At 38.1% G+C, this 26,104-nt stretch overlaps 2 protein-coding genes across 24 annotated transcripts in view; both read left to right on the top strand.

The window, feature by feature from the left end:
• SDF4 (stromal cell derived factor 4) overlaps positions 1–17,219 on the top strand; it is a 20,496-nt gene extending 3,277 nt beyond the window's left edge. For all 5 annotated transcript variants that reach the window (XM_010577384.1, XM_010577383.1, XM_010577382.1 and 2 more), the window contains exons 3-7: positions 7,322–7,458; positions 7,952–8,065; positions 11,753–11,911; positions 13,092–13,267; positions 14,909–17,219. In XM_010577384.1, the coding sequence (XP_010575686.1) occupies positions 7,322–7,458; positions 7,952–8,065; positions 11,753–11,911; positions 13,092–13,267; positions 14,909–15,085 (763 nt within the window). In that variant the 3' untranslated portion in view covers positions 15,086–17,219. The remainder of the gene's footprint in view (positions 1–7,321; positions 7,459–7,951; positions 8,066–11,752; positions 11,912–13,091; positions 13,268–14,908) is intronic.
• Positions 15,210–26,104, top strand: part of TNFRSF4 (tumor necrosis factor receptor superfamily, member 4) — a 22,117-nt gene continuing 11,222 nt past the window's right edge. For 9 of the 19 annotated variants that reach the window (XR_774990.1, XR_774986.1, XR_774988.1 and 6 more), the window contains exons 1-7: positions 17,364–20,140; positions 21,730–21,789; positions 22,589–22,711; positions 23,064–23,165; positions 23,587–23,653; positions 24,198–24,427; positions 24,748–24,873. Coding sequence is in view for 1 of the 19 variants with exons in the window: in XM_010577387.1 (XP_010575689.1) it covers positions 19,999–20,140; positions 21,730–21,789; positions 22,589–22,711; positions 23,064–23,165; positions 23,587–23,653; positions 24,198–24,427; positions 24,748–24,873; positions 25,640–25,710 (921 nt within the window). In the remaining 18 variants the exon portion in view is untranslated. The other 10 variants (XR_774992.1, XR_774993.1, XR_774994.1 and 7 more) reach the window with 8 other exon arrangements.

The raw sequence follows: 26,104 nt of genomic DNA, 5'->3' as shown, positions 1-26,104 counted from the left end.
CCTCCACAGGGCGAGGGCTCATCACGCTCTGGCCCTGCTCCAACGTGGGGTCCCACCCACGGGAGACAGTCCTCCACGAACTTTCTCCAACGTGGGCCATTCCCACGGGCTGCAGTTCTTCACGAACTGCTCCAGCATGGGTCCTTTTCCACGGTGTGCAGTTTTTCAGGCACAGACTGCTCCAGCGTGGGTCTTCCACGGGGTCACAAGTCCTGCCAGAAAACCTGCTCCGTGGGCTCCTCTCTCCACAGATCCGCAGGTCCTGCCAGGAACCTGCTCCAGCGCAGGGTTCCCACGGGGTCACAGCCTCCTTCAGGAACCCACCTGCTCCGGCGTGGGGTCCTCCACGGGCTGCAGGTGGATATCTGCCCCCCCATGGCCCTCCCTGGACTGCAGGGGGACAGCCTGCCTCACCAGGGTCTTCACCACGGGCTGCAGGGGAATCTTCGCTCCGGCGCCTGGAGCATCTCCTCCCCCTCCTTCTGCACTGACCTTGGTGTCCGCAGGCTTGTTTCTCTTACATGTTCTCACTCCTCTCTCCGGTGGCTGTTTTCTCCGCGTCCCAACTTTTTTCCTTCTTAAAAATGTTATCACAGAGGCGTTACCACTATTACTGATTGGCTCGGCCTTGGCCTGCGGCGGGTCCGTCTTAGAGCCAGCTGGTATGGGCTCGCTCTCTCTCGAACACGGGGGAAGCTTCCAGCAGCTTCTTACAGGAGCCACCCCTGTAACCCTCCCCCGCTACCAAAACCTTGCCACATAAAACCAATACATTGCAGTTTTGTTCTAGCAGTAGTATGCTCTATTGCTTTGCTGTAAGTTTTGTTTCAGTTGGCAATCTGAGTTTCCTATTTATTGTTTGGTCTTATATTCCATATGGATCTTGTTTCTATTGTGACTTCTGCAAATAACTGCAGAGGAGAAACACTGGAAAGACAATAGTACAGGGAAGAAAAGGGACAGAGCAACAATGGGGTAAGATTGTGGTAGGCAAACAGTTGCTTTTTGTTCGTGAAACTTTCTAGTTGATACTGAGTGTCTAAAATTTGAGTGTCTCAAATGAAATACATGAAGGTTAAAAATAATTATGCCTAACCGCACATACCAAGAATTCAGAAATTGACATGACAGCTTTCTTCATTAAGTTAGCAGTGTTGTTAACAAAACATTTAGTTCCTCAGAATTTAGAAAAAGAGAATGAAACATGAGAATAGAAAGATTAAAATTTTTTTGTAGCCTTTTTGAAAACTTATCTAGCTCTTTACTTGGTGCAAAAATATTAACTTTACTTTTCGACATTAAAGCATTTTTCCTTTTATAAAGCACTTCTTGTGCTAGATAAGGTTTGTGTCAGCTAATAAACTGTCAGATGTGCAGAGGTCAGTAAACATAATGGAAGTGGAAATCAAAATCAGTGCATACTTTTAGACACTAGGTGGCAGAATTGGCTTGATTTGCATTTTTGCAATAGAGGCTTAATTTTATTAAAACAGCTTAAATTACATTGGTGCTTTTAATGATGATGGTGTGGGGAGAAGGCTTAACAAACCTTTTTTTTCTGCAAACTTTTCATTAACAGGGAAAAAATATCAATAATAACATTGGATTTCTTTTTTTCTGGTGTTCTCTTAAGCAAATGTAGCTAAAGCAAATAGGCAAACCAGAGTGCCTTTTTCATTTAGAGTAGAATCCTTTATTACTATGTCTGCTGTTCAGACCACTCACTTCATTGGTAGGTGTCATGGTTTAACCCCAGCCAGCAACTAAGTACCACGCAGCTGCTCACTTGCTCTCCCCCAACCGGGGGGGATGGGGGAGAGAATTGGGAAAAAAAAAAAAAGAAAGTAAAACTCGTGGGTTGAGATAAGAACAGTTTAATAGAACAGAAGAAACTAATAATGATGATGATAATATTAATAATAATAAAAGGATTTGAATATACAAGTGATGCACAATGCAATTGCTCACCACTCACCAACTGATGCCCAGTTAGTTCCCAAGCGGCGATACCTCCTAGCCCCACTGTCCCCAGTTTATATACTAGACATGACGTCACTACCCCTTTGGCCAGTTTGGGTCAGCTGCCCTGGCTGTGTCCCCTCCCAACTTCATGTGCCCCTCCAGCCTTCTTGCTGGCTGGGCATGAAAAGCTGAAAAATCCTTGACTTAGTCTCAACATTACTTAGCAACAACTGAAAACATCAGTGTGTTATTAACATTCTTCTCATACTGAACACAAAATATAGCACTTTACCAGCTACTAGGAAAATAATTAACTCTATCCCAGCTGAAATCAGGACAGTAGGATATAAACAAATACTAAGATTGTGCTTAGGTTTCATTTTCTTTATTGCTGTATGTTTATTGGAAACATTCAACTTGTGGTTAGTAAATTGTCATTCACAAATTGCAAACAGTTTTTTTCTGCCTGTTTGTTATGAAAGAGGTTGTCTTAGGAAGCTTAAAGCAATTGGATTCAAGATCAACTTCAGCCAGATACTTAAAATTACATTCCATCAGATGATTAGATTAGAAATGTAGAAAAGCATTCTGAGGAATTTGGTTGCTTTCTAGACGTAATCTTGAAGGCTGAGTGAAAGGAGAAATACTATGAACTTCTGTGAAAAGCTAGTAAGTCACAGGCTTCCAGATGCTTCAGAAATATTTTCTTTGAAGACATAAAGAAGACATAATGTGTTTTCAATTAATGAAAGCTGAGATTCTACAGTATGCCAGTATGATGTAGTCAATTCAAAGCATAAATTATTGTCCAGTAGGATTACTGAAAATAAAGTTGAAACATGGAAGAAAAGCTTTCCAAACCATGATTCTCTAGGCAAGCAAGCTGTATGTGACTGAAAGAACAAGTGGCATTTCATAATTCTGTAATTCAGTTTCTAAATTCACTTTTTACTGGGAGCACAAGCCTTACTTGTCTACAAGTTTTACAAGATAACCAGTACGTCTGCTTTGCCCTCTGAAACTAGAACATGGTGCAGGAAATCCTGGGTGCATCTCTTTAGTCTTCATTCCCTGCCAAGGGTAAGTGTTCAGGTACCTTCAGGTCAAAAAAATCTGTGAAAGGCACTTACTTGACATCCATCCTTCTTATAGTTCTCATAATTGAAAAAAAAAAAAAATCAAACCCCAAACGTTTGCTGTTGTCTCTATTTAAACAGTTTAAATTAGCCTGGATTCTATAGACTTTCTGTTCTTTTTCTGTATGATGTAGTTTAGCTTGTGTGGATGGGTGTTGATGGCATTGGGTATATTCAGTTTGGTGAGCCTTGCTTCTAAGGGTCACTTATCTTGTAAATTAAAATTACATGTATTGAACAAAACTGATAAAGTACAGAAGAATGTAATGTGTGTGGCTTTCTGTCAGGGTGTTTTCTGTGGTGATGGAGTTACCTCTTGTGAGTTTGAAAGCTGAGTATCCCTCTAGCATTTGCATTTTGCTGATGTTTTCAGCTACTTGGCAGCAGCCCTAGTTGTGATTTAAAAATGAAAATCTATGTGTTAGCTGAGTGCCTTACCTTGATGGTCATTCATCAGGTCACAGGCTTAAATACACCTTCTGTTAAATACTACCATGTACGGAGGGGTTTTGGTTTGTTTGTTTTCCCCTTGTTTAAGTGTCATGAACTTATCTTTTCCTAAAGCAGAACTCGTTCTGAATCCCACAATGCTTGTAAGTGTAGCTCCCTTAGGTTTCACAGCTCTGACTGCGTGTTCAGACTGCACATGGGGAGTGGTTTTGGCAAGATCCATGCCCCCTTTCTTAATTTCAGGTTTGTCTCGTAGCCTAACACAGTATTCATTTCTACTAGTATGCCTTCTGTCTATGGCAGAAGATGCTAGTAATGACAGCTGATGTTGGACAATAGCAGGCAGAATAAAGAATGAGCAGAAGGGACGCTTTAAGCTTTCCTGTTTTGATATCTTCAGTTATGCTGTATGCCATTGGAAGGTTTTAAGTAGTGTGTGTACCCTGACTTGTGTTTTTCCTAACCTGTACATTTAAATATGTGTCTAATAAATTTTGCATACTTCCTACCATGTAAAGTAGAGCTTTGCTTTGGTTTCTGTTGTTAAAAATTATTTTCTGGATCTGCTTTTCATTATTTGGGTGAAACAGAAACCAGCTCTAAAGTGATGTGCATTAGGTGCTCAAGGAAATTATCTTCAGTCCTTTAGGTAAGAACACTGCCTTCCTCTTCCCCCCAGTACCTCTGGCAGCATTGCAGTGTTGTCATTTAGGAACCCGAAAACATGAATCTGAAAACCCGAGTGGCCATTGTTTATTGATAATACTTTCTGATGTGGACTTTTTGAAAGGTGGCCCCAAAAATCTGATTTTTAATGGGTTGTGGTTGAGAAACTACACTGAAGTGTTTAAAACTGTTCTTCCAAGCTTGACATCTGTATTCAATGCAGCCCTTACTATAGGCTTTTGTTAAGGAAAAATTTACAATTATCCTACAAAGTAGCATACTTGCCTGTTTCTTATTTGAAGGTAGTATTTACATTTAGTCTGTGAATAAATAATGAAATACAGTTGGAACAGTCAGTGAAGTGTTAACCTTGAACTTAGACAGTATAAAGAGCTGTTATGTCTGATGCTGCCCATTACTGAAATGTATTAATATAATGCCATTTATCACATTGCATCAACTACTGTCTGGGCTGTGGTTTTTCTATAATTTTCTCTGGAATGAGACAGGTAAGCAATAAGGTAAAATGCTTTCTGGAGTCTGGTTTTTAATTCAAATTTATGCCAATGGTAATCCCTGCTTTTGCAAAAACTTTCTTTGCTGTCAATTCAGGTAGTAGTATGTCATATACCTGAGTTTCTACAAATCTGACATAGCACACTTCTAGCAGAAAACTACGCTTCTTGTAGAAAAAGAGCAATCAAGATTTTTTTTTTTTTTTGTGGAGCTGGTGTATCATGAAGTTTGAGAAATCGTCACAAGGTTTCTGTATGTAGCTTGCCAAGGAAGGTTTGAGCAAAGTTGTAATATGGGATGATACTCTTACTTAGATTCATCTTGTTTTCTTGAACTTAAATTTCTTGCCAGTACTTGTTCTTTGGCAATTTTTTTTAAGGAGTGCATTAGAATGTACCACTCTTTACTAATATTTTTTGAGTGTTTAGGCCTATCTGCCTCAAAGTGATCGCCCATCACCGTCTTCCGAAATCAGTTTTCCATGACTTACCAGTATTAGGTTGTTCAGCAACACGTAATTATCTAAGCTTGTTGTTATTAGTGGAGATATTTTCACTGGTCCATTCTGAATGAGATAGTTAGCTAAGGAAGCATGGACAGTCTCTTGTTTTTATCACCTTAGATGGTAAGCTGACAGCAGGACCATATCTTGTATTTCATACAGTTGTAAATATTCCTCTCAAAAGCAGAAGTGCTGTTTGTGGACACTGAAAGGATTTCAGCTCACCTTGTACAGTGGATGCCTGCTAGCTCGTGAAAATCTGAGTCATTGGAGACTTATTGTGGAACTGCGGTAGCAGAACAAAGGTGTACTTTCGTGAGCTAGAAGAGCAATAAATGGGATGTTTGTTACCTTTCTCCCTAGTTACAATGTGATTTAGATGGAAAGTACAGCTTGGAAGTAGTGTGTTTGATAGCTTTGATCTAAGGAAACTGGAATGTTAAATGTTGAGGGGAAAATGCTTTATTTTCCCTTCTCATTTTTGATAGTACCTATTCAGTATCAAAACCCACATTTGTTCACCTGGTAAATGCAAGGTGGCATTGAGTGGAACATGACCATTTTACTGCTCTTGCCATTGATACTGAAAAGTTGCTAATACTGAGCTTGTGCGTATATGTATGTGGAAAGATATGATACAATATTTAAAACCACTAATACTGCATTTATTAATACAGCTAAATGTTGTAGAAGATTAGGTGCTAGGGTTGCTATTTGGCTTAAGGTTTTAACATTTAGTTGACATTTAAAGGCAAATCACGTATTTAATAACTTGAGTTTCAATGATAACACTTCAGTACTGTTAAGACAGTGATAGAAACAGATAAAAAAGCCAGAGTCAAGCTGGGGTTTTTTATTGTGTTTTTCTTTGTGTGTGTGGGGGGGTTTTGTTATTGTTGGTTTTTTTTAATTGGGCAAGAGTGGTTTTGGTATGCTTTAAATAGAATCTTACCTCCTAAATGTAAGTCCTCCTAAATGTCTTTTCAGTTTTAAATATTGTTATATCTTTTCTTAATAGATACTTAATGATACACTCAAAATAAAGTGGCATGTTACTGTTTTTGTATTTGTTCTTCAACTGTAATTTTTGTATTAACTTCTTTTTAATGAAATAGGTGTTAATGGAAATGATGGTATGGCAGCATATCGTACTACCAATACTGCTTAATTGTATTAAATTAAGGAGAACAGTGGACTGTCAGATTGGATGTTTACTGATAATTTTAGTCAGGTAGAAAAAGTTTAGTTCTGTAGCTCAGTAGCACTGATTACAAGCATATCCTTTAACAAAGCAAAGTGAGCCTGATAATTCAGAAACCTAATGGAGAACAAATGTATGTGCAGAACTTTTAAATGTGTTAGGAATTAAAAACTTACCAGCTCTAATCTGTTACCAGAGATCAAGTTATAATAGAGGAAACTTGGTTGGGTTGGTTTTTTTCCACTTAGAAGTACTACAGTCAAAGTATTAAATAGTTTGAAAGCTCTTGCACCAAGGTTATTTACATTATATTTTCATTGTTTTTAATGGTCACGACAGCTGTGATCTAGGCAGGCACAGGGAGGCAGCTCATCAGTAAACTAGATATCTTGGAAGATCAAGGTAAAAAGGACTTGGAAAGATAAATTCAGACGGAGTTAATGGCTTGAGTGAATGTTAGAGAAGAAATTTTTCAAAGTAGTGAAAGTCTGCAGCAGCTGGCAGTTGACAATTCTGAACCACTAGGAAATGAGCTACTATGCTATGAGTGATGTATTTGTGGTTTCCTCTACTTAAAAAAATTACTCAAAAACATAATATTGAAATGAGTTACTTCACTCTGCTGTAAGTTATGTCTGTTTTTCACTGAGTAGTAACCTAGATGTTGTAGTTACTTAAATTTAATTATGAAATAAATGGCTAACTTGTTTACTCTGTAGTTCAAAGAATGTACAACTTCTGAGAGAGTGTTATAAATAGACTCTTTTCCTTAGCAACCTATGTTTGTTATTGTTCAATAAAGTAACTAATTTAGAATCTAAAAAGATACCACACCTTCCCCCCTCCCCCAGTCCCCAGATCTAAATCTTGTTTGCTGTTCATCCATAGGGTGGATATAAATAATGATAAAAAGATAGGTGCGAAAGAGATGCAGCGCTGGATCATGGAAAAGACAGATGAACATTTCCAGGAAGCTGTGGAAGAGAATAAAATGCACTTCCGAGCTGTGGACCCTGATGGCGATGGTAAGATGAATGATTCCTCCATCTCCTGGTGACATCTTAAGTCAGTTGCTAGTAGCCAAACCTACTGGCTGCCCTTCAGATGTGCTGCGACAAAATCCAAGTTCCTCTGGACTGCATGTAATCACAACAGTTTTGATCCATACAGAAGATAATAGAGCAAAGAAGTAATGTGCTTCAGTCAGCATTGTAGTTCTGTGTTGACTGCTATGTTATTTCACTTGCGGTCATAGGAAATTGTAATAAGTTAAGTGGCTCTGTTGGGGATGGGCTGAGGATGGTGACATAAATAGGTTATTTTCACAAGGCCTGTCTGGTCTAAAGAAACATGAAAGTGAATCAGGTGATAGTTTTCACGTTGCCTTTCATAAAGCTTAGTGTGATGGTTATAGTGCTGAACCAAAAGATTTTAGCACATACTGTTTCAAGTAATGAGAGCAAAAGTTTGTCACTTAAGCACATTATGTCATGTCTGAGATGTGGCTTTTTCTTACAGGCCATGTGTCCTGGGATGAATATAAAATTAAATTTTTGGCAAGTAAGGGCTTTAATGAAAAAGAGATTGCAGAGAAGATCAGAAACAATGAAGAGTTGAAAATAGATGAAGAAAGTAAGTGCAGACTGTTGGTGTGTTGTTGGTTTTTCTTTTACTTCCCTAAGACCTGAATGTCAAAATTGTTCTTAATAGAAGATGAATGTATTAGTTGTTCTGTTTCTACACAACTGTAGAATGTGTGAGTCATGACAGAAATACGAAGTTTCTTTCCAACTCAAGTCTGCATTCCCAACACTCTTGATGTAAATATTTAACACTGAAAAATCTTGGTTGCTTATTTGTTACTGCCTATTTGAATAGTTTTCAATTACTTGTGCTTAACAGTCAGCAAAAATTTCAGACCTGTGTTGTCTGTGGACCATTGTATTTTTAATGCGGGAACTGGGTCCCCTGTTGCTTCAAATGAAAGGGCGCTGCTATACACGATTCCTGTTCTAAAATTGAGGAGGGGTGTATGTGTTACCCAACAGTGTTGTGTTTAAATAGGCACTGCAAAGCATACTAGAAGTTAATGGCAGAAGGTTGCCTAACAGTTGTTTCATGTTTCATCTAAGTTCTCTATAGAGAGAGATTGATTCTTCAGGTTAGTGAGATTGATAATTTCTTCCTTAACTACTTTTGAAACTTTCATTTGAATCTGGCTTGGTGTAAATGTGGCAACTCTTAACAGAGTAATCTCCCTGCTCCCCCCCCATCTAAAAGTGTTTAAATTTACTGTTAAGTAAAACATGAAGCCTTAGCCTTTCCTTGCAGGAATTAGTCATTTAAAAGTGGGTTATGTTATATTTTCCATTTATCAAAAAGCAACTAAAATGCAAATGGGCCTTTGAATTTTATGGCAGGGAAAACACCTGTGCAGCGTGTTCTATGGCAGTGTGGTTAACTGCAGTTTACAGGAATGCTCATCAGATAATAGATTTGCTGAATAAGGGAAGTGTGTACATAATCATTTTTCTACCAAGGTAAAAAGCCTTGTTTGGGAAAATCAATTTAGTTATCTACCGCTTCCTGAGGATGACAGGCAAAACTTATTTTCATACTCTAGTACAGTGTAAAAGTACTCTTTTTCAGTCTGTGTAATAAAAAAGTAACTGAATGTGTGGATCTTAAGGCATGTTCTTAGTCTTGCACAGAAGCATGCTACAGTTTAGATGCCAGGCCAGAACTAGGGACACAGCTTTATTTAACTTACGCAGATAACAACAGTTTCAACTGATGAGTGACAGTTGAGTTTCATGTGAGACTGAGTAAGAAAGGTAGGCAAAGGGAAATTGACTTGTGACTTCTAACATTTGGGATTGGCTATACTGGAAAACCATAAGCAAGTGACTTGATTATTCTGTGCTTACTTGTGTCCTTGATGTAATGAAAACTTGCCATTTACAAACTTGCCCCAAGATTCATATTAAGACTCTGAAGGATTTCTTTGCTCTTCACAAAAAAACATTCACTGAAGACTTCACTCTTAATTGCAACTAGCATTTCAGAAATGTAGATGCAACTGTTGGGTTTTTTTTTCCTCTTGTAACTCAGCAACCAAAAGCATACAGGAGTTATTTAAGACAGTTTATTAAATAAAAAAAAGTTTATTATCTGAAGACTGTAGTCTTTCAGAGTGTTTTTAAAACTTGTGAAAAGCAAATGCTTCAGACTTGTGTTTGTTAGTGTATTTTGCAGATAGCAGGGTGTGCTACAGACAGTATTTTTTCCAGTGTGTCATTTAGAAAATGCCTACACCAGAAAAAGAATATACAGGTATTTTTTTTCCTGTTTGGTTATGTTCAGGACCACTAGGTGCCCGTAATTGTCATGTTGTGTGTTGTAGGGTGGTTTTTTCTTCAAATCAGATGCATGGTTTTAGCGGAAACTCATGTACAAATTACGATTCTCAGTTGAGTTTAGGAAAAATTCACTTAAAAAGTGCTTGTCTGCAATAAAGTAAGATGAAATGAAAGAAGTGGAAATGTAAAGTGATTTTGGTGCTGATGTATCTGATAGTACATGTGTACTTCAACTTGCACTTGCTCCTTGCAGCAAAAATATTTCCCTTTATTAAATTATAGTGATAACTAAAACATATGCAGGGTTTAGGTCTGAAGTCAGAATGCTTTCTGATAAAGAATAGACAAGGTAGCTAAAAGGAGTAATAAATACTTGTATCCTTAAGAAACTGAAAGCTAAATGCATTTCTTAGTGCTTAGCTTAGCATCTGTTCTTGATGTTTCCAAACTTTATTTTGTAGAGCTACCCTCTTAAATCTCTCATAGTTCCAACAAATCACATTTGTAGGCTGAAATACTGGATGATGTATCCGAGTCTAAGGATATAAGTTCTCTCTGGGTAGGCGATTCTTTTAAATTCTGAGCCTTTGACAGGGTGAAGGAAGAAGGGAGGAGCAGAGGCAGGGCAGACAGAAGCGTCTTCATAGCTTTCCTAGTCCTCTGCTTTTTATGGCTTTGCTTATAATCCCTTTTCAGTGGGTGCTTTGTTTACAAAGAACAGCTGTCCATTGAAATGTATTGTTGATTGCTGTAAAAACTAGGCTTTGGTTTTTCTTTTTTTATAATCTGTTTAATACAATTCTTAAGCTTAATTCATGTATGTAGTTTTGTGGAGGGCCAGGGTGCTATCTGGAATTGCGGTGTGGCTGGAGAAAAAAAACTCTGCATTTAAAATTGTGCGCAGTATGTGTAATTCAGTCACCTCTTTGTGGTAGATCACTGTACCATTTTAACTCAAATCCTGTGAGCTTGAACATATCTAAAAAGAGTTCAAAACAATAATACAACTGGTTTTGGTTTAGATAATGTTGTATTAAGAAATGCCAAGTTGAAATAAGAAAAGTTGAGTGTTTTACCATTGGAGTAATGAAATGTGTCCCTTTGATTATGCTTGGAACTGCCATGTTGGCAAAGAATATTTTCTTACCTGTGGTAGACTTAACAGGTGCTGCAGAGTAGAATAAACCTATGTAGGGCTGTTAGCCAAAGCACTGGTACAATGGTGCTTCACAGATCAGAAGCATCTTTCTAGATTTAATGATTGCCGTGTTATTTGGTCTTAGAAGAAAACATGATAAATGTTAAAGGGTTTGTTGTTAAAGGGTTATTATTTGGGTAGGAAAAGAATTGGTTGACATCTTTCTTGTAGATATTAACTAGGTGTGTGATGTCACAACTGCAGTACATGGAGATAGTGAATCTGAAGAATATTTTGAATTTGAAGAATGTTTTGGCTATTTCAATGCACAGGACTGGTTTGAGGTAGAAAACAAAAACGATTTTGTTCAGAAGAAAGGTACTACTGCTATTCAGGCAGGTGAAAGATTTCTGTTGGTAGTAGGCTTCAGAATGTGAAAAGAAGAAAGGAAAACAAGAAGTCCTGAACAAAGTTGGATTATTCATACCTCCTACCATAACCAGCTAACACTACTGGTAGGATGATACTTTTCATTTGATATGTTGAAGCTTTGATGCAGGTGTAGCTAAATCTTTATTTTTGTCTCCTAATTTCATTTCAGTTGTTTGGTTAAAGGATCTTTCCTAGTGTTTCAGCACAAACTAGACGAAACTAACTGCACTTTGTTTCCCCTCAGCACCTGCTTTCCCTGGCAGTTGAACTGTAAAATAACTGGTTCATAGCTCATCCTTGTTTAAACAATTGAGTGATAGGGGAGGATGTATTTTAAGAACTTCACATAGGTTGAACATGATAGCTTAAATCTTCTTCTTAAATTTCTAGCACAGGAAGTTTTAGATAACCTGAAGGATCGGTGGTACCAAGCTGACAACCCACCTCCTGATCTGTTGTTGAATGAAGAAGAATTCTTGTCTTTTCTTCATCCAGAGCATAGTAGAGGAATGCTGAAGTTCATGGTGAAAGAAATCATCCGAGATTTGGGTATGCCATTTTAAAACATGTTTCTTGGGAGTTGTTTACTTGCAAACCATTTTATTGGGTAGATGTTGTTAGGTCATTGCACTGTCACGGGTCAGTCTGAAATCTTGGCACATCTTGTTTGCTCTGTTCTACACATCTTCTAACATGATAAGTAAGAAAACCAAACTGTTAGCACAAATGCTGGCATCTCTGTAGAGTTGTCTGTGCATCTCTCAAGACTAAATTTAGTCTCTGGTTGTTAAAAACCAGCACAACATTATACATTAGATATTCTGAGTACTTCATACAAAGATCAATTGTAGGGTCACTGTAGTAATAGGAGAAAAGATTTGATGAATAGTAAAATATTGTAAAATACATTGATGTGAATGTTCTGTGAGGAGGGCATTAATTGCTTTGTACTTCCCCAGTACAGCAGCCATGTAAGCATTGTGACGTACAGTCATAAAAGTGGAAATAAATGGTTGAGGTTTCTAAGAAAACTTTTTTTAAAATTCTTAAGTATTGGCACACTTTTTCTATTAAGTCTGTAGTGATGCATATTTAAAACTGCTAGAACATTTGGATTTAAAAAAAAAAGAAACTATGACTTTGCTAGTTGTTAGCTTAATAAATATGAAGAGTTTCCAGTGATACTCGAGTGTGTGACGCACAGAGACAGAACAACTCCAGTACGCAGTCTTTTATGAGGGTTAATCTACCTGAATGCTAATACAAGGGAACACTGGATACAAGTGTTCTAAGAAAGACAGAAAGAAGAATGTCTGTTGCAGTAGTTTGCTGAAAAAATAAACATCAACAATTAAAAAAAAAAAAGCTCTAAGAAAATGTCTGTTGCAGTAGTTTGCTGAAAAAATAAACATCAACAATTAAAAAAAAAAAAAAAGCTGAGCTTCCCACCTGGTGTGTCCTTCAGATCCAGAAAACTTATTTTTGTTTAGTATATTGATGAGCATATGTTTTTTTTAGCCTTAGAAAACATTGTGTGTGTACCATAATACAGAGAGGTTTTGGCTAACCAAAGATACGAATGGTAACTGTTCTTCACTACTAGAGTCAGGATTGTGGACTGCTGAAACCAGGCAGGCTGTACCAATGACATCTCTTGACATGAAGGAATTTCTCATTTTTAATTGTCATTAAGCAAATACTTTTCAGTTACTATGTACTTCTATTGTAGATCAAGATGGAGATAAGAAACTTACCCTTTCAGAGTTCATTTCATTACCTGTTGGTACTGTGGAGAACCAGCAAGCTCAAGATATTGATGATGACTGGGTAAAAGACAGAAGGAAGGAATTTGAGGAGGTCATTGATGCTAACCATGATGGTATTGTCACAATGGAAGAGCTTGAGGTATGTCTTCCTCAAATAGTTAGTTCTAGTGTCTTTAAAACCAACAGTTAGTTTTTAAATACAGGATTTAAACTGCTTTAGAGAATATGAAGTCCAAAAATATTGGAATTAACAGTATGGTGTGTGTGTCTACTTTACAAAACTTTGGATTATAGTATTGTTTTATAGTGCTTGCAGATAGTGTTGTTATGTTTTTTTATTAAAGAGGAGGGGGAGTTTTCCTAGCGTACCTGTTATTCAAAGGTATGCTTTTAGGATTTTGTCACATAAGACACTTGTATGGATATGGAGTGCATGAAAGCAAGTCACAGACTTCATTAGGTGCAGTAGTTAATGGGACAATGAGTCATACTTTCAGTTGCAAAAGGAGTAAATGGCAACCTATATATTCATTAAAAAAAAAGAAAAGAAAAAGAAAACAAACAAACAAACCCCGAAAAATAACACAAATCAAAAAAAACCACCAAGGACTAACAAACCCTGGGGCCCCAGTAGCCTAGAAAATAGCAGAGATATCTTGTCTTTCAGAGTGTTTTTTCTTCTCTAAAAAAAAGAAAAAAATATTATTTTCAAGCGTGCATTCTAGTTTGTGGCCTTTTTGGACTTTGGTTTGCAGAAGTAAGGCTTTCTTCTAATAATTCTGTCTGCAGAAGAGTTTACCAAACAGCATGAAATATTTTGCACCCTATAGTTGTGGCAGTTTTGTGGCCAATGGAAGAGGCTTATGGCTCATTCTGGCTTTTTTTTCATTTCTGGATGTAGAAATGTATTTTGACTAGCAGAATTCAGACTGCAGCATGGGCAGTGTGAAAGGAGAACCTCTGAAATAGTGGTTTTCTCCCTGAGAGAGGATGAATGTTAAAGTTCCTAACCTTCTTAGTATGCAAATATGTGAGATGAACAATAGTGATAGTATGGATAAACAGTTATATTGTGACATAGACAATGTTAATAGCTTTTTTCTGAGAATTTTCTTTTAAAAATACCCGTTTTATCTGTGAAGTCTTTGTATACGTCTACACACATAGACGCACATATATATGTCACATCTTCTGCGAAGAAATTGAAGATAATCTTGAGTCTTCTACATCATGAACTGAAGAGCACTGCTTGAAAACTTTTAATCTATTTCAAGTTAGTTGAAAGAGCAAAAAGCTTTGTTTCTGAGACTTCTGACCTCTCTAATGTCTGCCTGGCGGCATAAAATGGAACAAGAAAGTTCTAAATTGAACATGTTCTAAAACGTTTGTCCCCAGAAACAAGAAAATTTAGGTCATACAGATTGATAGTGAGCCACTTCTTAATTTTGAATTGATACTTCTTCACAAAAAACACCAGATTTGATAGTGAGTTTAGTTTGCAACCAAAATGTCAAAAATTTTTATTGTAGACACTAGCATAAGCTGAGAAAATCTGGATTTCTGTTAGAACAGCCAAGGAAGCAGTGAATGGAAGAATAGCTAGGAGATAGATGTAAGCCTGTTAAAAAGATGTGCTAACACCTTTTTCCATGACTTACGTTGATTTTGGGATGGCTTATGTTGGTCTCGTAATTGCTGAAGCTTATGTAGAGCTAAGGTTCATAATTCTGATGTGTGGAAATGTGTGCTTAGTGATTGAAAATTTTCTTATTTGTTTTAGGAATACATGGATCCTATGAATGAATACAATGCCCTAAATGAAGCGAAGCAAATGATAGCAGTAGCAGATGAAAATCAAAACCATCACTTAGAGCTGGAGGAGATCCTGAAATATAGTGAATACTTCACAGGCAGCAAGCTTATGGACTATGCACGTAACGTCCATGAGGAGTTCTGATCCTGCTCGCTTTTCCAGAGCTCTGAAGCACTTTCTTGCTTTCAAAAAGAAAAAAGAAAAAAAGGAAAAAGAAGTCCAACCCACAAACAGACAAAAAGTTACTTTGCTGCTATCTGTGTTACATGCCTACAGTGTGTTGTCCTAGACTTAAAACCTTCCGTCCACACATAAGATCTACAGCTCTGTTGCCTTCGGTATGAGGGAAAAATAATGGGGCAGGTATTGGACTGCATCTGTTTGCCCTGGTTTGTACGGTTAATCCAGCTGAAGTTTCAGCTGCTTTTGGCTAATCATATTTGGTGGAGGCTTCTTAAATATTTAACTCTTCTTGCTGCCCTCATAGCTGCTGATCCATGGAAATCACAAATAACACTGAAAGATGTTGGCTTTTGTATAGGGGATTGTGGTTCAAATACATGTGTTCTGACCTCATGAGAATTTCCATACATAGACTGATGGGCTAATCTTCCAGTATTTTTCTCAATGCTTCTCAACCTACTTACATATTGTTGAGAATTTAATACAAGTTCTCCCTCCATTGCTGACTACCTTTAGGAGCTGTGGGGAAGAACTTATTTTAAATGTTACAGAGAAACTTCTGCATCTGCTTTAAAAAGAATACTGGTTATAGCGTGACAAGCTTTGCGTTTGCAACTGCACTGGTAATGTGAGAGACTTAAGATTGCTTATGTTTTCAAAAAATCAAATTTCATGGGGAAGGCTTCTTTGTGGACTTAAAGATTTTGGACAGAGCAATGGGATTCACCTAGGTGTGTGATTACTGCTTAACTAAAACTCATTGTTAAAACTAGTGTCATTACTTGCCTCTGCAACTTAATGATGCCGATGAACTCATGAATGGTGAAGCTAGGGGAAATACAGGCTTTGCTTGAACTGCTTTTGCCAGAGCAACATGCAGTCAGCGCGTGAGAAGCTTTTTAATCAGTCTGGTTTTGGGTAATCTCTGAAAGTGTCTTGCAACACAAGGGTCATATCCACTACTGTCTAAAATAGAAAATTTATTTTTACTCTGGTTCCATCTTTACAGTAAAAACCCCTCTTTCTGAAGGGTTGCCTGAAAATCCAAGTGAGATGTTATATTTGATTAAATTTATTCTCTTAATATAATGTAAATATAAGTATTGCTGTCTGTTTCTGTCTCAGTATTCCCTTTCTCTTCTTTTTTTTTTTTGTTTTTGTTAAATGGCTTGTATCAGAGTCTTTTTATATACATATATCTTTTCTCATTAAATATTTTTCTCCATGCTTTGGAAATGTTGCTGTTCTTAGGTTTGTCAGTAAGTGGGAAAAATTGAAATTCTTCAGAGGACAGACAAATTAAAATATGATTTTGAAAGAACGGTAAGAGAGGGATAAATCCAGTTGATAATCTCGTGTTAAAATGAGTTTAGAACGTCTGCCACTTTAGTCAGCCTCCACTCCCTTCCACCTCTGTGCCAATGCCCCACATGCACATGGTTGCAGAGTGGTGAGATTTTAATATGGCTAGAATCTGGAGATGTTCAAAACAAAATTCCATGTCTGTAAAAATGGGGTGCTTAGCAGAAGTCATAGGTATGGCTGGTTTAGATTGATTGGCAAAAGGTCTAGGTTTTGCTTTGCTGTTGTTTTAACTAAGGCTTCATAAATATGCAATGACCTGCACTTTGAACTAACACAAAATTATACATGTAAACATACAGTTTTGCAATGTGGTTGTTCGCAATCTAGTTAAGACAAAAGTTTTAGCAATATTAGTTGATAATTGTGTAAATATCCAGCCTGCTTTTTTGTATTATGCTCTAGTTGTTTGCGCAATTCAATTATTTAGATACAATTTGAGTGGACAAGTTCTATCTTGTCACACCTGATGCTAAGAAGGCAAGTGCTAGTTTGCAGAGGAATTCTTGAGCAGCTGAAATACGATGATGTAATTTGGAACTTTGTCTGTCAGTAGAGGCAAAAATTATGCATATGCAGTCTTAGTTTAATCTTCTGATAATGTGAGCATGGAATCCCTTGAAAAATACAAGGTAACACAGTATTTAGCTAGCAACTGCAAAAATGTTAAAATATGTACTGTTGTTGTGGTATTTGCCACATACCTGATGAATCTGAAACTTGAGAAACAACTGTGAAAAATTCATTTTTAATGTGTGCATGGAGTTCTGCACCTTAATGTGTTTTGTTTTTCTCTGCCAGAAATCAGGATCACATGTTAACTAACAGCTGTAAGGATAAAGTGGACTGCACGGTGAGATTTGGAGGTACCTGAGATTATTCCTGTCTTGGAATTTTGGAAGTTCAAACTATTCTAGTTTGTCCATAGACTTATTTTTTTTTTTTTTTTAATTCTCTAAGTATTTTATATGCACTCAGTCTTTCTCAGATTCTTGTAGGTCCTTTCCCATAGGTGAACCCTTACTTGCCTGTAATCCCGAAGGAATCTAGTGACTTTAAAGCCTTTCATTAAGCACTAGTTAGGAGTTCTGTGTTCAGTTTTGGGTGTTTTGTTTTTTTCATGTACACAAGCGATCTGCCTAGTGTTAATAGGACTTGGTATCTGAGTGCTACTGTCTCATGAACATGTTTCATTTTTCCAGATTTCAAAAGCTTGTATAGAATATCTAGGATAAGCATCTATAGTAAAAAATGATACATGTATATTAAATAAAAGCAGACAGGTTCTTATTTCTGACCCATAGCATGGCTCAACTCACCACTCTGAAGCTCTCTTCTCCTATTAGAACCAGAGTAGCTGACTCCAGGCTGTTTTTTGGGAGCAGCCTGTGACATATGATCCCCATGGCAGTGCCAAGCAGCATTTGGGAGAGGTTAATTTGCATGAGTGAAAATCCAGCCGAAAAGCGTGCTAGTTGTGAAATGCTATGGGGTAATCACTGTGTTCTCTCCATTTTATTTTCTTGCATAATATGGCCATATAAAGGAATCTGGCAATAGCAAGCCTGGTAACACTTAAGGATGCCATACATAAAAGCTGAATTCTCAAGATGGTATGTGGCTAACTGCTTTTATTAAATGAGCATTTAATTTGTATTAAAGTATCCTTATCAAGAATATCAATGCTTCATCATGACTGCTCTAGTATTTTGGGAGTTTTCCATTTAAATGTATATAGCAGAATTTTAACCTTATCTTGTTTGTGAACATCATAGGAGTTGGCATTTTCAGTTTCTTACTGAATAATAATTGACTTACTGAATAGGTAAAGTCTGCTACTGTTTGTGAAGGAGAATTGGGGAAGAAAAAAATCTGGTTAGATACTGCTGAGGGAATGACTGAGTCATGAGGTATAAAGCCACTTAAATGGCACTGTGTGATACAGTGGGAAGAGATTTGGGTATTTCCTGCATGCAGGTACTGAGTGTGAAGGTAGTTGAAGTTCAGCTGGTATGTCAGCACTGATAGCTTTACTCCCTTTTGGAAAGAATGGCTTAAGGTGTAGCTTCTTTTCCATAGCGGTTGTTTTCCAAAATGCTTGGAAAATAGAAGTAGAAAAATAGTTACTGTTTTGCCTGACTTTTGTCTCTCCTTCTACTCTTCAACAGTCTTACGGAAATGTAAGAAAGAAATGAAAAGCAGCAGTTCTGGATAAAACATGCCACGATATTGCTGTTCAGCCCTCCCAAATACTGCAGGCTAATTTGGATTCCAAATGTATTTCTGTTCCAATCAAATCTCCCTTGCATTTAGATGTAGATTGACTGTAGATCTACTTTGTCTGGGAAGTCTGGCTGTGTTTTTTTAACTAACGTAAATAAAACACCTTTGATTACTGTAGGATGTCTTGTTTACTTGGGCCTTTGTGTAAGAGTTGCTCAAGTCTCTTAGAACTGGAAGACCTAAAATTTAGATCCTAGATCAGTAAGATCAAATAGGTAAAATTCTAATAGTAAGCATGGAAAGTTAAACCCGCTAATTCCTAGTGTGATCACTTTACATCCGTGTGTTAGGTGAGGGCAGGACTGCAATGCTAGTGTGCTAATCAGCCTCCTCCATTGCTGTCCTATTGTTGCTGGCTTGCAGAGCTGGATGGAGAAGCATTCTGGGGGTTTAGATTCCAAAGTTAACAAAATAGGCATCAAAAGTAGCTGGTATGTGAATATTGCATCCTTTGCTTTCATAGAGCACACCTCTGCTGGAAGCTTTTATTTCCATGTGAGCAAACGGTAGGGGTAACACAAAGTCTCTATTTTGGAGTCAGGAGCTTACTTTTCTTCAGTGGCAATGCAGGGAGTCTGGTATTAAGAGTTGAAATGGAGACTGAAATGCTTCTCATTTGTAGCTTTTGCTAGCTCCTGAAGGCAATATCAAGATGAAGGATGATTTGTGATTCCACACGCTCCCTGAGCAGAGAAATGTATTAATGACATTGTTTATGCAGCAATGAAAGTCACGGGTCAACTGTTACTGTGAAATCAAGGGGAGAGAATCTGTACTTCGCCTTTTAAGGAGCAAGCCTATGTGAGCTATGTTTCATTGTACCTATAGCTTTCACCTGTAAAGGTTTTCGGGCATTACCTCTGTATTGCTTTAATACTCCCCCTTTACAAAACCAAGGATCTTCTCTTCTAATTCTCCCGGCATTCAAGGCCTGTGCTTTAATACTATGTAGAGAGGTATGTACCTGGCTGGAAGCACTGTTTTAAGGCTATGAACAGGAATCTTTTCATAACGCTATTCAGCATGCTGTCTTTCTATCTATGAATATTTTAGTTGTGAACTGCAAAAATAGGTTTGTGGGGTGTGGCCAAAAGGATGAGGATGTGGAGCACATGCTGGGAATTTCCCAGCAACTGACATATGAATTTGTTCTGGTCACCAGGGGTTTAGAATCACTTCCCCAAGGGTTTGCCGCTCTCAGAATTTTGCTGGGACAGTAGGGCTGCATTATGATAGCTGTAGGTTTTTACTCATATTTTTCTACTGTTCTGTTTTTGCTGCTGGTAGTCACTATTAGCCATTGCTTGGGATTGAAATGCAAAGAACATCAACATCCTTTCAGTGGAAAATGCTGCAAGGACTGTGCCCCTGGTAAGTAATTTTCCCTGGATATTGGTTATACTTGCTCAATGTAATATGTATCAGTTAATGACCCACAGGAGGTAGAAAACAGCTTGATGGAAATATAATTCAAATGTAGGAAGCATAACACAAGAGAAAAAGCATTTGGTGAGGAGGCTTTCATATCAGTCTAGACTGACAAAGGTTATTTCTATAACATACTAGATTTAGGAATCCTCCTCTTTGAAAGAGCTACATGTTATTTAACTTCTTTTGTGTGGCTCAGCTTCCTTAATGTGTCAGTCTAGTATGTTTTCATTGTAGGAGTATTAGCTGAGAAAAGATGGTAGCAGTTATGTTACTATCCTTTACCTATCACATAAAGAAGCTCAGAAATCTTGCATAATAATGCAAAACTTGAGGTAATTAATTCTGTTGCTAAAGATGTTTTTTAAGCCTTCTTTTGTAGTAAAGTTTATACTACTTAAGACTTGGTATTTTTTTAAAGGAAAAAGATACGCTTGATTCATAGAGATTAGCAAAGTGTAACTTGACAGGACATGTGTTTTGTTTCCTCCTTTCTTATTGTAGAAACTGAAGGAGTCTGAATTCTGGGTTCTGCATTCGTATCTGGGTTTTTTTTTCCAGAATCTGAGTATCTCTGAAGACAATGCACTATTAAGCACAAATGCAAAATATCAAACCTCGAATACTTTAATAGTTGGAATTTCATTACAGAAATGTGATGATTAGTGGGGAAGACTAACAACAATTAACCAGTAATATTGCTGTTCAGGGGGCAATCCCCTTAACAGAAGGGATTATTTTTAGTACAGTCAATACCGACTGTACTAAAAAAGGGAACATGTAGATGCCTAGAGGGAGCGTAGATCATGTCTGTAAATGCAGTTGCAACTTAAAATCTTGCATATGGTTTTATGTGCATCTTTCAGAATAGCTACTTTCTCTTTTCATAATTAAGTCTGCCACACAAAATGGATATGGTATGAACTGATGCAGTATTATTATCTTCAAAGATGCCAATTGGAATAAATTCAACCTTTCATCTAAGACTTGAGGCAGTTTACTGCATTATTCTCAAAACTACTTAAATCTGAGTGTTTCTGAACTCAATTTAAAGAATGGCATACTTGTACGCAGATACAGATAATCCTTTATCTAAAGTTTTTTGTTCCTCCTTCTGCTGAAAGAAGTTTTATCAAGTTTTTTGCATCGTTAGCGAATCTGCTGCTGCTAGGGAAACATTTCTTCATAGTCTTTTCCTGATTGTGTAGATAGTAACAATGTAGAATTGTACTGCATATATTGTCACTAAAAATCTGTATTTTGCCACTGATAGCACTCAATAAAACGCAGAGAAAATTAGAGTGAGCAAGAGACTTTGTGCTCAGTGTTCATCTACACTGGGAAAATGGAGAACCAAAAATGAAAGAAACAGTCTGTGAGAATAAGGATGTATTTAAGCTCAACTGTAAAAACTCTAGTCATTAAAGCTGTCTATAGTTCCTCCAGCCTGTGCTCTGTGGAGATGGGCTAGTCAGATAGAAGGAACATGTCTGACTCCTTTTCCAGAATCCACTGTTACCTTGCTGTTTCAGTTTGGCAAGTTGCTTTGCTCACAAACCTCATCATCCTAGCACATCAGACAGAACTTCTGTGCAAGTACTGTGTATCATACAGGTTGGAATTTGTGGGTGCAGCCATTCAGAGCTTGTTTCAAAATGCAATGTGTGATACACACATAACTGTTCGGAACACTAACAAATGCCTGCATTACATCTTGCGCTGTGTCTCACTGTTCAGGAGATGGAGCTAGTAACATCTTTGATGTTGGGTGCCAGTACAGATGCATATCAAAATACAACTGCTTTCTTTTGTGCCTAATGGTATTTCAGAATGCCAACAGAAAGATACTAGAAACATTTATTCTTGACTTCTTCGCTAATGAATTTTCTGCAAACCTGAGCAGGCCATTGCCATCTTTTGTATCTGTTTGGGATTACTTTGGGTTGAATTGCATGATTTATCTCATAAGCGAAGGCAAGATCTGTCATAAAGCCATTGTATTACACCGGAGATCAGACCTATTGCTAAGTTGAAAACCTGCTTTTTTTCCCGAACTGACAATGGCTGCAAATTGTGATGTCCAAACCATATGAAAAGGTGGTCTGGAGAAGTGATATTTGGAATCCACTGGGAGAATCATTTGGGGCATTGCCTCAATGCTCAGCAATTCATCAGGCCCCTGAGAGCCCATTTTAGCTGCTTAATTTACAGTGATGCTATGGGTTAAAACTTCTAGGGATTCTGGCATGTCTAAATCTGCTGAATGTTTTCAGTCAGAGTTGTGAGTGGAACTGTCACTTTCTGGGCACTCTTTCATTCTAATACATGAAAATGAAGAGGGTTTCCTTCTGGTAACAATCAGTTCATCCTTCTATGTGGTCTTTGTTTTAGGTGAAAGAATGAGAAACCGCTGCACTGCAACAACAGACACGGTCTGCGCCCCCTGTCAAGATGAATACTTTAGTAGTGAGCACAACCACAACTTCTGCAAGAGTTGTACAATCTGCAACACTAGTAAGTCAGGGGTATAGTGGTCATTTCTTGATACGAATTTGGGAGGCAATCAGTCTTCATATGCTTTCTTATCTTTGTGTGCTCCTCAAAGACTGATGTCGTAAAGCCCGTCACTTCAGACGACCCAAGTCCAAAGACTGGGTTGTTATTTCAATGGCTGGTATCTCCTGGTACTGATGGTAGAACCTTCAAAGGGAAGCAGGCTTGTACTGCCTGAAAACTGGTGTCTTCAGTATTGTTAATAAACTGTTCTCTGCAGTCGTTTCTACACACGATAGATGGGCACTGAGTAATTAAATTTTTTTTTTCTAATTTCTTGTCTTTCACTTGTCCTTTATTCTGTTGTTGCTAGGGAAGGGAAGTGTGGAAGTGAAGAAGTGTGAGAAGACCTCTGACAGAATTTGCATGTGTGTTGCAGGTTACATGCCAGATGTCAGATATACACTGGGAAGTGGTAAGTTAGTGGTATGTCAAGACTCCAAACTCTCGCCTTTGCTTCAGATGAGATGGTTGTTATTTCTAGTGTAAAAGCTGTCTCATTGATACCTCCACACAAGTGTTACAGCAGGGTAATTGTGCAAACTGCTGCTCTGTGATTCCTGAGCTGTTAGAAATCTTAATGTTCTCCTTGTTAATACCCATAATTAGCCGGTAGAGAAAACAGGAAACCTTGCCAGTTGTAGACCAAAATGAACCACTGAGCATGTGTGTTACTTCTGACCCAATGACTATGGGTTTTAGAGGCTCTGTGGGTTTTGTTGGGTCTGTTCTCTAAGCTAGACTAGTAGTATAAGCTATCAATGTGATTACTATGTAGCTGTCGTATAGTTGTGTTGCTAACTGGACTCAAATTCTGCCTCTTCCTTTTTTTCCAGAGTGCTCACTATGTCCTGAAGGCTCTTATTCCCTAGGGGGAAATGAAAACTGTCGACCTTGGACCAAGTATGTATCATCTATCCAAACATGTTCAGAGCAACATTTTGGGTTTACTTCTGTAGCAGGTGATGCCCAAATCATGGTGTGTAGAGTAAACCTGCAGTAGGTGCAATGAAACAGTGTTCCTCATGACTCTCAGGAGCCTTGAGCAGTCTGTGTACTGATTGGAACATCTGTCTGCCTTCTCCCCTTTCTCTCTTCAGCTATGGCAACAGTATCCTCAGCCTCTTTTTTTTTTTTTTTTTTTTTTTTTTTTAGAGGTCAGTGTTTTGTTTCTGTAGCAAAAGGTTCCCTTGCCAAATGCAGCTGTGCTTCAAGGCTGTTATATGTACAGATGCTAAGAAAAACAGAATGTCAGGTTTTTTTCAATAATAACTTCAATTAGCTTAGTTGTTCTTCACATATCTGTAGAACCTAGGAAAGGTGAAGCCTGAGTTGGTATTGATAAGGCAAGGATTGTAGTGTTCTCTCACTTGTTCCATGGAGATCACTTGCAAAGTCATTAGTGCAAATGTTTGAAAAACTACACTAATTTATTTTGCATCTCTAGCTGCAGCCTTCTTGGGAAAAATACTCTTCGACCAGGGACAAAAACAGGTGATGCTGTTTGCAGCAATCATGTCACACAGCCAGCTACCTCTCAGAGTGTCACACCTGCTGTGAATCTCTCCACCACTGACCACAAGAATAATAAGTCAACTGCAGTGTTCTCACCATCCAGACCCAGCGTGATTCCTTTCATTTGCCCGGATACAAACAGCCCCACAGAGACTAACTGGGGTAAGGAGAGGGAATAACCAAGTCTAGTCTCTGTATTTACTAGAGCTGGTCAGAAATTTTCACCTGAAAATTATTTCATTGGAAATCATATCACACACTTTCTCAGAAGCTGTATCTGTATTTCATACAGTCTTCCAGTGAGATGCACACAGGTTTCCAGATTTCTTGCTAATCTGCTTGGCAGCTGGGACTTTTAGGCTTTGTGATTCAGGGGTACTTCTGGAGTTCTGGGTTCCTTCATTTGAAGCTGGAAAGCCATGGAAACTCTAGCTAGAACCATGAATGTTTTTTAGTGTATTCTTCTTCTGTTTTTCTTCCAGGGTCTTTATCACTTATCCTTATTTGTCTGATATTGCTCGTGGTGAGTGGAATGTCCATACTCCTGTTGATTATCCAAGCAGCCAAAAAAGACACCAAGAAGAGGCCTTGTAGAAACAACCATCAGAGTGAGTTTCTTTTTATGGGGAAAAAAGTATAGGAAAGAGAATAATCAGGGCCCCCTATTTGAACTTTGATAATTGTTTCAGTCATAATGAAGTCTACCTGGCTAAGTAGCAACAGTGTCATCTGCAGTTAATACCAGTGGTGGTCCTCTGTTTAGTCCTGATGCACTGGAGGTCATAGTGTCTCAAGTTTGCATTCTTATAGAGCTCCGATCTCCCTGTTTGTTGCCATGCAGAAGGATTCTCTCTCTCTCTCTCTCTCTCTCTCTCTCTCTCTCTCTCTCTCTCTGATTTTAACCACTCCTAGCTTTTTCTTCCCTTAGTCCCTGCGAAAATGATGTCATGATTTTGTGCAGGGAATGCTATTCAGCACAGCGAGGATCCAGAATCAACAGTCTTTAAAAAAAGAGTATATTGTGAACTTTTTTGCCTGTATAGAAATGAATGGTCTTGAAGGGTCTCCTGCAAACACAGGAAAGGTTTGACTGAAAAGCTGAACTCTATATTCAGAACTAAGTGGCAGCCTGGGTCTTGAGTCAGCCCACAGCTGCCTCATATTCCATTCATAGAGCAATGGTAAAGTGTATTTTCACTGTTCCCCATACTTGGTGTTTCCTAGCACTGGCTGTAAAGACAAGCACTGACCCAAATGTCACTAGGCACACTAGGTGCCCAGTCATCCATGAAACTAGAAAAGTCCCTGGCTTCCCTCTTCCTGCCCCTTCTACTATGTACAGTATTTTTTTTTTTACTATTATCTATCTTTCAGATGGAAGGAGCGTTCGAATTCCTATCCAGGAAGAACAAATTGACTCCAATTCTAGTCTCATCAAAAACTGACTCCACATTACGTTACTGTTTCCTGCATTTCTGAGCCGATCGACTGTAACGAGTAATGTGACAGCGCATTCTGTGGCTTTATGTGTGGGTGTGTGTAACTGTTTAATTGCACTTCAGTTCCTTTGGGTCTCATTGAGCGGCCCCTTTGGCATTAGGACCCATGGGAGTAGCTGTTCTTGGTGGAATCACGTGATTCTCTCTCTTGGGCAGATCCTGTGCACAGCATCCCTGTTGCCAGGACTGAGTTGATATAGTCCTCTGCATTTCTAGCCAGTTCCGTATGTAGTGATAGGCAGTTGTCTTTGGACTGAAAAAAAGTGTTAGGAAGCTGTAAGAGCTGATCGTTGAGCAGACAGAAAAAGAGGGAAATCAAAAGACCTGCTTTATGACTGAG

This window comes from Haliaeetus leucocephalus, unplaced genomic scaffold (assembly GCF_000737465.1).
Source record: "Haliaeetus leucocephalus isolate CR32 unplaced genomic scaffold, Haliaeetus_leucocephalus-4.0 Scaffold556, whole genome shotgun sequence".
In the NCBI taxonomy this organism is placed as follows: domain Eukaryota; kingdom Metazoa; phylum Chordata; class Aves; order Accipitriformes; family Accipitridae; genus Haliaeetus; species Haliaeetus leucocephalus.
This window is presented reverse-complemented; position numbering and strand designations above follow the sequence as displayed.